We start from the raw sequence: 14,326 nt of genomic DNA on the forward strand, positions 1-14,326 counted from the left end.
AAGCTCACTCTCCCACTGCAGACAGGATGGGTGTCTGTGCAGAGCCACGGCTGGGGCAGGGCGTGGGGGGCAGAGCCGCTCACCTGGATCTGAATGTCCTTGGAATTGATCACTTCCACAATGCCCACTACATTGTCAAACACGAGGCCGAACTTCTTACAGTTGTCTAGGGAAACAAACAGAAATGGCTCTACGAAACCCGCACGGTGCGTTCACACAGAACAGCTCACCACAGTAACAGCAGAGCCCCCGTTCTGTCCTACCGATCGTAATGGAATTGATCTTCCCTCTTATCTGGAGAGTCGATTTGTCACATTTGAAAATGTAAGCCACTTGTTTCAGTTCAGCGTCTGAAATCACAAGGTCATTCCTGTCCTCTTGGTACTCCTACAATGACAAGAGATATAAACGTATTTCAAACACTAAATATTAGGATATAAGGATAAAATGAATCCACTGCAGACCGAAATTACAGTGGAGTTCAGTATAAATTGTAGCTCTTCTTTATTTCTTCCTTTTTTTGCTTTTTTCCAGAGAGATTTTTGCTATAGGGTGTGTGTGCTTGCTGGAGAGACAGAGACAGAGAGACAGAAAGCAAGAAATCACCCCCCCCCCTTGGGGGGGACGGCCACACCACAGTCCCTTCTCCTCCACTCTTATTGAAATTTTGGGCATGCACACACATGTACCCAGTGTGTTTCAAGCTGCCAGGTCTGGGATTCAAACTGCTGACAGCCATGTAGGAGTCTAGCAATGTAACCATTATGCCGTCTGCTGGGTCCCAAATTGTAGCTTTTCACTATGTTTCTTTCAGAACCACTTGCTCACTAAATCAAGATCTTACCTTGTAGAACTGATGGGAATGGATGGAACTGCTGTGTGAAGGGGGTTTGGTGTCAATTTGCAAACCATCAGGCATCAGGCACCCTGGCTAGTGGGAGGGGTGGAGCGGGGACGTGTGTGCTGTTGAGACATCCATGCTAAGTCTGGCCTTGATGCTGTCGCAAAATCTGCCCTGTCAAATAGGAGCTGGGCAAACAGGTGGGCAAGGTCACCATAGGGGTCTGTGCCCCAGGGAATTCTCAGATCATGACAGCCTTTCTATGGACCTTGGTCCTTGATCTTAGGGGTGTCCCTCTGCATTGGCAGGGGACAGTGTCTTTACCCTGCCCACACGCTCAGCCTTGAACATGGTGAGTGGCAGCAGGAGCATCGGCACCTCCGTCTGCAGGACTGAATGCAACATCCTCGGGCAGGTCATTTCCATGTGTTCGTGGTCGCTCTCACTGCCTTAAGTTTATGGGAGAAGGAGTCAAATTCCCAGATTCCTGGGTTCCTAGAATGCAGAATGGTGCTTGCTAGGAGTTGGAGGGAGAGGAATAGGTGTTTTTTTCTTTCTTTAAGATTTTCTTTCTTTTTTAGGTTTTTGCCACAGGGTGCGTGCGCTGTTTAATGGGTACAGAGTTTTAGTTCTGCAAGATGGAAAGAGCTCTGAGGCAGGGTGGTGGCGATGGTGGCATAGCAACAGGAATGTAACTCATGCTCCCAAACTGCGGGTGGAAGATGGATCATTGTAAATTTTATGTTGTGCGCATTTTATCACAATTTAAAAAGAACAGCAAAAAGTGAAAGAATAACGCATGAGAAATAATGGGGGAAAATGGCTTATAGAAGTACTCTGAAATGTCTTGGTTTCTATTCTGGCCAGCGGCTTTTGCCTCTGTCACTTAGAACCCTTAAGACCTTGGTAAATGGCGAGCCGTTGGTCCTTTCAGTGAGCGTGCCAGCAATAAAGGAGAGGGGCCCGCACTCACCACTCTCCATTTCTTTCCTTCCAACTCGAACACAGGCGCGTGTCTCGGAGCGGGATGAGATTTGGGAGGCGTGGGACTCGGAGTGTGGCTTTTGGTTGGAGATGGGGCTTGTCCTTGAGCCCGCAGGCTGGGATTCTTGTACGTCTTCTGGTCATCAGTGACATGCCGCAGCCCTAGGATGGCAGCACACGAGACACGGCTCTGTGTACTGTATGCATTGCTTAGATCGACAGGAGGTACTGTGCACAGGAATTCTCGTAAGGTGGGGCTGGCAGGTAGCACAGTGGTTAGGGCGCTGGACACCCCCCCACACACACACTCCCATGGCCAACTGCGGTTCAAGTCCCAGACTTGGCAGCTTGCTTTATTACTTTCTCTTTCTCGCTCTCTGGTCAAATTAAACATGATAATAATAAATAAAATAACTAAATAATTTTAAAAAAGAAGGATTCTGGTAATGTTATTTCATCACAGTGTAGTGCTCAAGGTTAAAGTGTAGAGTCTAAGTCCTGTATAAGGTTAGCCTGATAGAAGCACTGTAAATATTTAACTTGTGGGACTTCTTCATTAAAGAGAGAAGAGAATGGGACCAGCAGATGGTGTAGCAGTTATACTGTTGGACTCCCACATGGCCAACCGCAGCTTCAGTCCTGGACCCAGTGGCTTCAAACTCATGCTGGGGCCATGTGCATGTGTGCCCAAGATCCTGGGAGGAGAATGGAGGAAAAGGGATCTCAGCGTGGCTCTCTCCTCTGGGGGTGGGAGGAGGGTGTATTTCTTGCTTTCTGTCTCTCTATCTCTCTGGCAAGCACATATACCCTATAGCAAAAAAATCTTTCTGAAAATAGAGATAAGATAATGAGTAAAAATTCTGCAAAATACAAACCACTTCATCTAAAAGGATGACATGGCTTACCTCTTCTCTCAAGGCTAAACCACCCTCCAGATAGATGCCCAGAAGGTTAGGGCGTTCCAGAACCTATGTATCAGAATAGGAACTGGACTGCAGGGCTAGGAGTCCATTCTCTTACTTTGCAAATGAGGTCTAGAGAGGGTAGCAGAGCCAGTAGGTCCCAGTGAAAAATCTGGAATGTGGGTTCTTAGCTTCCAGCCCGGTAAGAGCAGGCATGAATGTGAATGCCTGTCACCCGTGCACAGCGGAAGTCCATTTCCACGGCATCCTAACGTGACTGTGTTTGGAGTGTGTGCGCTCCGATCCTGATAGAACATAAATGGCGGATGGTTTTTTTTAACGGACCCTCCAACATGAGGACAAAAGCAGCGCAGTGCTATGACAGTCTTCAGAAAGTTCACGGAAGTTGCATAGTACAGAAGTGCATGGTACGAAAAAAGCACGCACAGATTTCAAAGTTTGTTTGCACCTAAATAAACTCATGCTTTAATTCCATTTTCCCATGGACTTTCTAAAGTCTCCTCATACAGTTCTTATTTATTTATGTTTTCTTTGAGAGATTTTTGCTATAGGATGCACACACTTGCCTGAGAGACAGAAAGCAAGACATCATCCCCCTCCCCCATACACACACACACAGGGGTGGGGGATGGCCACACTGCAATCCCTTCTCCTCCATTCTCCTCTCGGGATTTTCGGTACACATGCACATGTGCCTGGCTTTTCAAGCTGTCTGAGACTTGAACCACAGTGGGCCATGTAGGAGTCCAGTGCCTTAACCACTACGCCACTGGCTGGCTCCCCTCATATAGTTCTTTGATAAGCCTGTGCAGTGCTGGAGGACAGAGGTGCTGTTGTTTGACACGTTTTTATGTGATCTAGATGGCTTCGTTGTAGGGGATGATGCAGAAGCGTCAGGGGCGAGGCAGTGGGGTGCACTGGTCCACTTAGAACCCAGAGTCTGCGTTCTTCCTTCTGGTCTGTGCAGTGGCCCACGGAACAGTCAGGCTGGGGACGGAGAGCCCTGCTCCTGCGTTCCCAGCAGCAGCTCCCTCTCCCGGTGTGCCAGGGGCAGGGATGGAACTTGTGTCTCTCACAGGACCTCGGGGGCTCTGTGTGCCCAGAGCCAGAGGGGAAGGGAGACAGCCTCGAGGTCGCGTTCTCTCACCTTTCGTGATTGCTTCTCCCTGGTTGAGCTGGGCAAACAGCGCAGAGCGAGATGGAGAGGACTCCTCTTTTCTGCCTTCATTCTCAAAAAGTGGAGGTGGTCCTGGAGGAGGTGGTGGAGGAGGGGGTGGAGGAAGGCCAGGCCCAGAGGACAGGATGGAGAATGCTGATGCCGTGGACGCCACAGGGCCCTGTGGGGACAGGAAATGGAGAGCGCTGTGCTGAGACCAAGGTTCTGGCTGGGATAACGCCGGTGTCTCCGAAGCTGTGGCCATGGAGAGGCCGGGCTCTGAGAGGGCACGCTGTGTATCCGGGGTCTGATGGGGTGGACCTAGACTAAGGGGGACCAGCCTTGGGAGCAGAGCATGACTAAGCGGGGTGTCCTGTCGGGACAGGAGACCATGCCAGGTCAGAGGCAGACAGAGCCACATTTGTAGTTAGTGTCCGAGGCTTGGACAGGAAGGAAACTGCCACTGGTCAATTTAAAATCATGAGAAAAAAAACGGATCTAGGCCTGGCAGGTGGCGTAGTGGTTAAGGGCACTGTACTCCCACATGGCCAACCATGGTTTGAGTCCCGGACATGGCGACTTGCTTTTTCACTTTCTTTCTCTCTCTCTCTGTCCCTCTCTGGTCAAATTTAAATAAATAAATAGTTAAAGAAAAAAAAAAAAAGGAAAGAAAGGAAAAAAATAACAATCTAACCGATATGAGGGTTAGGACTCTGGGAACAGCAACCACCAACAAGAGAGACAGCAAAAGAAGAAAACAGTTCAGTGGTTAGTAGGTATTTCTGAACCTTTTTGAGCACCTAAAGAGAGACAGTCTGAAATTCTCTGGAACTCATTTTCCAAATATGCCTGCCTCAAACTGAGCCCACCGTGCACGCCTGGATACTTGTCAAACCTGAAGGCCTCGGCATCCAGGGCCCACCCGAGGGCTGACTGAACACTGTTAGTGGACCAATGGAAAGCCAGATCCTCTCCGAACAAGATCTGTGCTTATTCTTATTTCCTCTGCTATGTGAAGAGCCTTCGATTTCCACGTGAAAGTCTAACAAATTCAAAGGGCAGTATAAGTTTGATAGACAAGACATGGTTGGTTTTAATGTCTGGGAAGGACTTCACAGACAATGATCTCATAGAGCTTAAAACTAGTAAGAGAGAGGGGCCGGCAGGTGGCATGGTGGTTAAGGGCACTGGACTCCCACATGGCCAACTATGGATCGAGTCCCAGACCTGACAGCTTGCTTTTTCACTTTCCCTCTCTCTCTCTCTCTCACACTTTATCCCTCTCTGGTCAAATTAAAATAAATAAAGTTAAATAAGATTGAAAAAAAAAAAACTAGTAGGAGAGAAACACACCTAAAATGTCTCATGCCTACAGGTGAGAAGGATTTATAATCTCTAATAAGTAAAAAATAAACTAATACAACAGTCATGAAACACAAAGTTGATGATGAAATGTGGTTTAGGCACTGATTTTCCTAAAACAAATACAAAGGGTAAAACTATTTTTACAAAGGAGGTGGCATGGTGGTTAAGGTGCTGGACTCCCACATGGCCAACTGTGGTTTGAGTCCCAGACCTGGTGACTTGAAAATTATGCTAGGTGCATGTGTGTGTGTGCCCAAAATCCAGAGAAGAGAATGGAAGAGAAGGAATTGCCGTGTGGCCATCTCTTCAGGGGGTGATTTCTCATTTTCCTTCTCTCTGTCTCTCTCCTCCAAGTGCATGCACCCTATGGGGGGAAAAAAAAACTTAACAAAAGAAAACAAAAACCTTTACCTATGTGCTAAACTTTTTACAAATCAGAATATCCTTTTTCTCATAAACAACTCAGAAGTGTCATGATCAGGATGTTTTTTCAACTAAAAACATTTTTTAGCTGGAAAAAAAAAAAAACAAGCTATTTTCAAAGTACTTACATAATACCCATTAAGTGTAGAATTACTCTGAAAGTAAGAGCTTCTTCCTTTATTCAGAACGAATGGCTTACAAACTCAGGAAGCTAGAGGTCTTGCCTCATGAGGACAGAATTCGCAGTGGGTTTTTGTTTCTAAGGAAGACCAGCCTGACTCCATCGAGATTCTCAGGTCAAGTAGGAAATGATTTCACAGTCTCTTAAACCTTCTCTATTATGCTACACGGGCGAAATTTGAGAATGTGCTCTGAGTCACACAGAGCACATAATACAAGCTTTGCACATCGGCAGTGTCGCAGCCCTCGGCTACGGACGCGGAGAACCTCCAAGTATTCCCTTTATTCGCAAGCACGCAGTAACTCATAGAGTCGGTGAAGGGCCGACCTCCCCGGCCTCTCAAACACTGCAGCTTTATAGTTCTCCTGTTCCTTAGAAAGGGGAGACGATCCTGGCTTCTAAATCTCAAAATGATTTAGATGGTTCCCCCGCTCTCAGAATTCAGAGTTGCTCTCCAAGAGCCATTAAAGGACACTGAGACTAGAAAGCCCCAGATTCAACTTCGTGAAACTCTGATACATTCAGACGGCTGATCCAGGAACACCAGACAAAGGATTTACTGCAACGAATATTGAAAATACAAGCCCGCATTACCGGGACTGAGGACCACTTGAAACTCTGCCTTGCACTTCCCCTTTGTAGGGCCTGGCTGGCTCCTGTATCAGCCCCATCAGAACACAATACCAGGCTCTGGTTTCCACGGTTACTTTTCAGTTTGCTCTGGGGGCTTTCCTGTGCAGTAGACTCTGCATCACACCCATCAGGCGTCCCCTTCACGGGAGCTCACGGTCAGTCCCTGGCAGAGTAATCCCTTTGCCTCCTTCTCTTGTCTTTCTGTCGGATATGGCAGATGACGACACCAGAGCTCTCCCTGCATTCTTGTCTGTGTCTGCCCAGGGTGGAGCCATGCTGGAATCACAGCCTCACACTAAAAAGCACAGGGGAGGAACCAGCAGATGGCGTAATGGTTACAACGCTGGACTCCCAGGTAGTCGACCACGGTTCGAGTCCCAGACACAGTGGCTTAAAACTCACGCTGGGCACATGTGCATGCATCCCCCAAATCTGAGAGGAGAATGGAGGAGAAGGGATTGCGGTGTGGCCATCCCCTATGAGGGGTGATTTCTCCCTCTATCTCTTTCTAGAGAGCTCAGTACCCTATAGCAAAAATCTCTCTAAAAAACAAAAACAAAAACAAGGGGGCAGACGATCAGGGAGTGGGAGGAGCCAAGGACTGTGGCAAGTCTGGTAGGTGTCAGGCCCCGGTTACTTTTGTTCACTTAACAGACAGTTAATGCTCGGCCCAGGACAGGGGTTCTGCTCTATTCATTTAACAGACAGTTAATGCTCAGCACAGGACAGGGGTTCTGCTCAGGGGTTAATGGTCTGTGGCAGGGGTTTTCGAACTCATCTGAATATTAGAAGCATCTGGGGATCTGGGTCAGCAGCTGGTGTGGTGGTTAAGGCACTGGATCCCACATGGGAGACTCTGCAGTTTGAGTCCTGGATCTGGTGGCTTGGAAAAATCATGCTGGGTGCATATGTGTGCATGGCCAAAATCCCGAGGGGAAAGTGGAGGAGAAGGGAGTGCAGTCTGGTCAACTCCCGCAGGGGGTGATTTCTCGCTTTCTGTCTCTCTGGTGAGTACATGCACCCTATAAGCAAAAATCTCCAAAAAAAAAAAAAAGTTGAAATCCATTGCATATATATTTTTTTGTAACATGCATTTTCATGAACCTGTTGAAAACCCTCATACAGAAGGGTAGTTCCCATGGGACCAGCAGATGGTGTAACAGTTATGTCACTAGACTCCCATATAGTCTACTGTGGTTCGAGCCCCAAACCCAGCAGCTTAAAACTCATGCCAGGCATGTGTGTGTGTGTGCCCAAATCCCAAGAGGAGAATAGAGAAGAAGGAATTGTGGTGTGGCTAATCCTCCTTGGGGGGGGGGTCATTTCTCATTTTGTCTTTCTGTCTCTGTATAGGCACACTCCCTATAGCAAAAGTCTCTCTAAAAAACAAACAAACAAACAAAACAAGAGAAGAGGATAGCTCCCAGGTGGGCAAAATTCTCTGGGCGGTATAGAGAGCCAGGGCTGAGAAAAGCCCCTGAACGAGCAGAAGTAACAGTCCCTGCCCCAGGCAGGGTAACGAGGCGCAGGGTCTCCCTCTCTTTACCGCTGAAGTCCTAAGGAACTGCAGCATAGCCCACAGACGAATGCTTCTCCGAACAGAGGCCACCTGTTTCTATCCACACACGCACCACGAAGCAAAGGCATCTACTGAGACACGCTGTCTAGTGCAAACTGTCTGACACTCTGACTTCTTGTCCTTCCCAAAGAAGGCTTTCTTTAGTAACGACCTCTTTTATAGTATGTCTCCCCCTAAGCTGCTTTCGTTTTATTTCCCCGGTGTAGAATCAAACACCTGAGAGCTTGGGGCATAGAGAGACGGTCATGCAGCCCTGTGACATGCACAAGGTCACACAGGTGGGAGGTGACCCTGGGGACAGAATGTTGGTATCCTGCCACAGAAACCCTGAAGGAGAAAGACTTCACTTTAGTTGAGTGACAGCAACTCTACACAAATGCTCCTTTAAAGATCAACATTGGGGGGTCTGGTGGGTGGCGTGGTGGTTGACATGCTGGGTTCTCACACAGCCGACCACAGTTTGAGTCCCAGACCCGGTGGCTTGCTTTCTCACTTTCCTTCTCTCTCTGTTTCTCTCTGGTGAGCATGTATGCCCTATAACAAATTAAATAATAATAAAATAGGGACCAGCAGCTGGTGTAATGGCTATGTCGCTGGACTCCCATGTAGCTGACCACTGTTCGAGTCCCAGACCCAGTGGCTTAAACTCATGGTGGGCACATGTGCGTGCGTGCCCAAAATCCCGAGAGGAGAATGGAGGAGAAGGGACTGTGGTGTGGCCATCCCCCCTGGGGGGTGATTTCTTGCTTTCTATCTCTCTGTCTGTCTGGCGAGCGCATGCACCCTATAGCAAAAACTTCTCCAAATAAATAAATAAAATAAATGATTCTTTAAGAAAACAAAAAAACTAAAACAGCATTGGGTGGGCTGGATGGTGGTGCAGGGGTAAAACGTGAAGCTCTGTCAAGCTGACCTACATCAGATGGTTCTGAGTTTGCTTCTGGAGACCCCGATGGGAACACCTGGCACGTGTATGCCTGTGACCAGGGCCGGCTAAGGCTGGGGCGGAGCAGTGTTGAGATTCTGCTGGGCGCTGTCTCTCTCTCTGTTTCTCACGCTCATAGGAAAAAAAAAAATTAAGAAAAGGCACACACACACACAAAGGCCAAAGTACCTGACTTTATGTTCATACCATTAGTCTCTTAAGTATCTTAGAGCCCCAGACAGGAAACAATAAATAGATACATTCTACTAAAGTCATGTAATGATGGCTTACAACTTAAAAAAAAAGCAATACATTTATGATTTTACATGGCCATATTCAGGGTGCGAAAGTTCACTTATGTTGAAAGGACACAGCGTAAAACCTAAAAATGCTACTTTTAAGGTCTGTTAAGATTAATTTTGAGAACAGATGTTTGATTATATGCTTCTGTTTTTGGCACGAAGACTTTTGAAAAGCTATTGTACTACAAATCCTTTTGTCTAAATTAATTTTGACTCCTAGGAACTGCTGTCTCCTGTTTTTAAACATAAGAACTACAGCTTAAAACAATGTGACCACTGTAGGAGGCAGGTAGAAAGTTTTACATTTTGGGTTACATATATTATATACTATATAGCTATATTATAGTATATAATATAGTTGTATGCTAATGTGCATTGTAATTTGTTTTTATTAAGTGTTACTTCTTGAAATAATTACCAGGTTTTTTTTTTTTTTACTTCCAAATTTAGGCTTATATATCATTAGTCTTTTTTCTTTCTTTTTTTAAAAGTATTTTGCTATGGGGTACGTACACTTACTGGAGAGAGGCAGAGAGAGAGAAAGAAAGAAAGAAATCACCAAGAAAGAAAGTGAGAAATCATCCCCCAAGGGGGTGGCCATGCTGCAGTGTCTTCTCCTTCTCCATTCTCCTCTCAGGACTTAGGGTGCACACACACACACACACACACACACACACACACACACACGCCTGGCATGATTTTCAAACTGTAGGATCCAGGACTCAAACTATGCAGTTGGCTACGTGGGATCCGGCCACCTTAACCTCCACACCATCTGCTGGCTCCCATTAGATGTTTTTTTTTTTAAAAATTTTGCTCAAGGATAGATGTGCTTGCTGGAGTGACAGAGGGAAAGGGAGAAAGTGACTCCCCTGAGAAATGGTCACCTTGCGATCCCTTCTTATCCATTTCTTCCTCTTTCCGGGATTCTGGACACGTCCATACATGTTTGGACATGCCTGGCGTGTTTCTCAAGCTGCCAAGTCTGGGACTTGAACTGTGTAATAGCCATGTGGGATCCAGCTCTCTAAACCACCGTGTTGCTGGTTGGCCCCGGAATTTCGGTTTTGTTATGAAAGGGAAATAACTTTGAGTTCCTAAATGGAGCCTCCACATTACTTTGCTGGCGGCAGTTGTAAAGTTAATGGCATTCACGTCTAACCTGGGTATAGTCTAAATTGGATTCTAAACAAACCGTAAAAGTCGCTCCAGTTCTTCATTGTGTTGAGTCCTGTGGTTGGCTTATGGTTTGTCCTCCAAAGTTTCATGTTTCAGAGTTTGGTCCCCAGTGTAAGGGTGTGGAGAGGTGGAGAGACCTTTAGGAGGTGAGGCCTAGGGTGGCAGTGACTGGATCACAGTGGTATGGCCCTCATGAATGGAGGAGCACTGTCTCTGAAGGCCCAGTGAGTTCTAACCTCATAAGAAGGGGTTCGTTTTTGAGGGCGGCTTGTCATGAAAGGGCTGCTCCAGACCTCTCTCCCTGCATGTGCCGGCTCCCCCTCTGCTTCTGTCGGCCCCGGCCCCTTTGTGATGCTGTCCTCCTGCGTTTGGCCTTTCTTCCCACCAGAATCATGAGCCAAATAAACCTCTGTTTTTTTTTTTTTTTTTTTTTTTCGCTTATTCTGTTCCAGGTAATAAAATAGCTTAAAACTTTTTCAACTTTTACACTTTGAGTTCTAAGATTTTTTCAAACCCAACAGTAGGGGTAGGAGATGACTTAGGCAAAATAGAATATAACTATTAGAGAAATGGATCAAATGAATAACTAGGGCTCATCTGTTAGTCCATTCAGCACACAGTTACTGAGCGCCGCCGCACTGGGAACTGGGCACCGGATGAGGGAAGAGGCCTGAGTGGAGGACGCTCACAGTGGGGGTGGTGATACTAGGAGTAACTGCATACACAGTCAGATCTATGTCACATGTCACCTGAACAAGGGATGCTGGGTGCACGTAGGTGGGCAGGCCAGCTCTCCTCTGGGGTGGGGGTCAGAGACTAGAGAAGGAACTGCTGTGGCTTAGGTCTGGGCCAGGACGCCAGATGCCTTGCAGATCTTTTTGCCCTAAAGGAGGACATTGGGGTTTTAAGGGAGAGAAGGGCACACAGACATCTCCAACCCAAGAACAGGTCAGGCAACTGACTTCTTGATTAGCAGTTTAACTATTTTTTAAACAGCAGAGACCAAGGAACCAGCAGATGGTGTAATGGTTACGTCGCTGGATTCCCACATGGTTAGGGACCTGGCAGCTTAAGACTCACGCCAGGCACGTGTGCATGTGTGTCCAAAATCCGGAGCGGAGATTGGAAGAGAAGGGACTGTGGCGTGGCCATCTCCCTGGGGGGTGATTTCTCGCCTTCTGTCTCTCAGTCTCTCTGTCTCTCCAGTGAGCGCATGCACCCTATAGCAAAAATCTCTCTCCAAAACCAAAACAAAAACAAAAAAACCACAGAGACCAAGAAAATGAAAATGCCATGTGACAATGGAAAAGCTGCACAGAAGTGAACAGATGAGCCCTAGTTATCTCATCTCTTACAATGTCAGGGTAAGCCACAGGGAAGTTAGGACTTTTTCTGTTCTTTCTATCACTTCTTAGAATTTTGAGACTTCTAACAATGGAAAGAGTTTCTGTGAGCATTTCAAAGAGGACAGAATTGTTAATAAGACCACAAAAACATGCTGAATAAGTTTTTTGTTTTTGAAGTTTGCTATAGGGCATGTGTGCTTGCCAGAGAGAAAACAGAGACAGGGAAAGTGAAAAGTCACCTCATGTGAGATGGCCAGGGGCCAGCAGGTGCTACAGTGGAAACAGAAGTGTTAACAACCACACAAGAAGTTACAGGTCCACACTGGTATCTCTCACATGCTGGGCTCCCACACGGGCAATTGTGGTTTGAGTCCCAGACCTGGACACTGTGTGTGTGTGTGTGTGTGTGTGTGCCCAAAATCCCGAGAGAAGAATGAAAGAGAGGGGACTATGGTGTGACCATCCCCCTTGGGGGTGATTTCTCACTTTCTCTCTCTCTCTCTCTGTCTTTCCGGTGAGTACACATGCCCTATAGCAAAAATAAATAAATAAAAACAAAAAAAACAAAAAACAGGAGGGCTTGAGGTGACCACAGTACATCCCTTCTCCATTCTCTTCTTGGAATTTTGGGCATGCACACACATGTACCCAGTGTGTTTTTCAAGCCGCTAGGTCTGGGACTTGAACTGTACATTTGACCACGTGGAATCCAGCTGCTTTAACCATTATGCCATTGACCGTCCCAGTGCTGTATAGTGTTTTAAACATGACATGTGTTTCTTAATATTTTTTTTAAAGTCAATAAAGGGAATATTCCCTATTTCATTTGTAGCAACAGAACACTGGGAGCTCAGGTTTCCATAAAAACGTGATGATTTCTGTTCTTTGTGCTCAAAGTGAGACTTTTGGTAAAAGCAGAGAAGCCTTCCATGCCGAGGCCAGAAGAAAACTTAGAACGCGGTCGAGTTTGTTCAGGCAATCTGGCTATAAACTGTTTTGATAAGTAGCCTCAATTATTAGTCTGGCCTCGCCTTGTACTGATATCGGGACCCAATCTGCAACTTCCAGATTGTCCCTCTTGTCTTCCAGCACTGGCAGCTTGAAAATATAATTTCTCATTAAAAAAAGGAAAGATAAAATTACATTTTCCATGGGAAAAACTTCCCAGGATTAAAGATAGCAGAGTCTGCCATCAAAGAGACAAATTCTAGAGAGCCCTCAGCTATATAAAGCCCAAGAGTGACATGTGGCTTGAATTAGCAGGACGGGTACTTCATTTGGCCAGAAGAGCCTATACCCAAACTAACACTGAATTCAAGTTTTTGTGCTTCTTTCAGATTTTAGGGTCATAAAAAAGCTACTGGAGCTATACTTAGAGCCTACTGGTTAAAGGAGTGGGATCCCACATGGCTGGCTGCAGTTCGAATCCTGGTTCAGGCAGCTTGAAAAACATGCCAGACATACGTACCCCAAATCCTGACAGGATGGAGAAATGGAAGAGAAGGGATTTGAGGTGACCACATGGCACTGGGGGATGAACACCCCTTATTTTTCTTTGGCAAACACATTTGCCCTCTGACAATTAAAAATAATCAAACTCGTATTTTCTCAAGTTATCGATACTTGGTAAATGGCTGCGGTAAGGGTTAAGATAAAATAAGAACTATTAGAAAGCTTATTTACATTGGACTATTCTATTACATATGCATTTTTTTGAGAGATTTTTCCTATAGGGTGTGTGTGTTTGCCAGAAAGACAGAGAGAGACAGAGAGACAGAAAGAGAGAAATCAACTCCCCTCCCCCAGAGCAATGGCCATGCCGCAATCCCTTCTTCTCCATTCTCCTCTCAGGACCTTGGGCACACATGCACATGCGCCCAGCATGAGTTTAAGCCACCAGGTCTGGGACTCAAACCACGGTCGACTATATGGGAGTCCAGCGATGTAGCCATTACACCAACTGCTGGTCCCTATATATGGATTTTAATTACTTATAAGGGAAACTTTTTAAAAGCAATTTTGTTAGAGAGTGCGTGCACTCACCAGAGAGAGAGAGAGAGAGAGAGAGAGAGAAAGCAACTGCCATGAGGGATGGTCACACTACGATCTCTTCTCTGCTTTCTCTCCCTCATTTCAGGATTTTGGACATGCACACTCATGCAGCACCTGGCATAAGGAAAGTGAAAAATCACACCCTGAAGGGATGGCCATGCCAAAAATGCCTTCTCCCCTAGTCTCCTCTTGGGAACTTGGGCATGCACGCACATGAGCCCGACATGAGTCCCAAGCCACTGGGCGCAGGACTTGAACCACAGTTGGCTATGTGGGAGTCCAGCGATGTAATTGCTGTGCCATCTGCTGGCCCCAGAGAGGCTTCTTGAGATAAGACTGCCCTAAATCAGCCTTATGGGATGGATGGGATTTGACACATGGAAGCTGGCAGAAGGGGGTTCTAGAAGTGGACACGAATGCTAGCATAACATAATGAA

The 14,326-nt window shown here is 46.5% G+C and overlaps 1 protein-coding gene and 1 long non-coding RNA gene across 2 annotated transcripts in view; one reads left to right on the plus strand and one right to left on the minus strand.

The window, feature by feature from the left end:
• The window catches only part of LOC102497805 (uncharacterized), a 51,289-nt gene that overhangs the window by 33,536 nt on the left and 3,427 nt on the right, over positions 1-14,326 (plus strand). The gene's annotated exons all lie outside the window — the stretch shown is intronic.
• CAP2 (cyclase associated actin cytoskeleton regulatory protein 2) overlaps positions 1-14,326 on the minus strand; it is a 123,479-nt gene that overhangs the window by 10,614 nt on the left and 98,539 nt on the right. Inside the window, exons 8-11 of the mRNA XM_006165523.3 lie at positions 3,896-4,085; positions 1,815-1,987; positions 264-387; positions 84-166 (exon numbers count right to left, since the gene is read on the minus strand). Of these exons, the coding sequence (XP_006165585.1) occupies positions 84-166; positions 264-387; positions 1,815-1,987; positions 3,896-4,085 (570 nt within the window). The remainder of the gene's footprint in view (positions 1-83; positions 167-263; positions 388-1,814; positions 1,988-3,895; positions 4,086-14,326) is intronic.

The sequence above is a fragment of the Tupaia chinensis genome, unplaced genomic scaffold, assembly GCF_000334495.1.
Source record: "Tupaia chinensis unplaced genomic scaffold, TupChi_1.0 Scaffold143936_1, whole genome shotgun sequence".
NCBI classification, from domain to species: domain Eukaryota; kingdom Metazoa; phylum Chordata; class Mammalia; order Scandentia; family Tupaiidae; genus Tupaia; species Tupaia belangeri.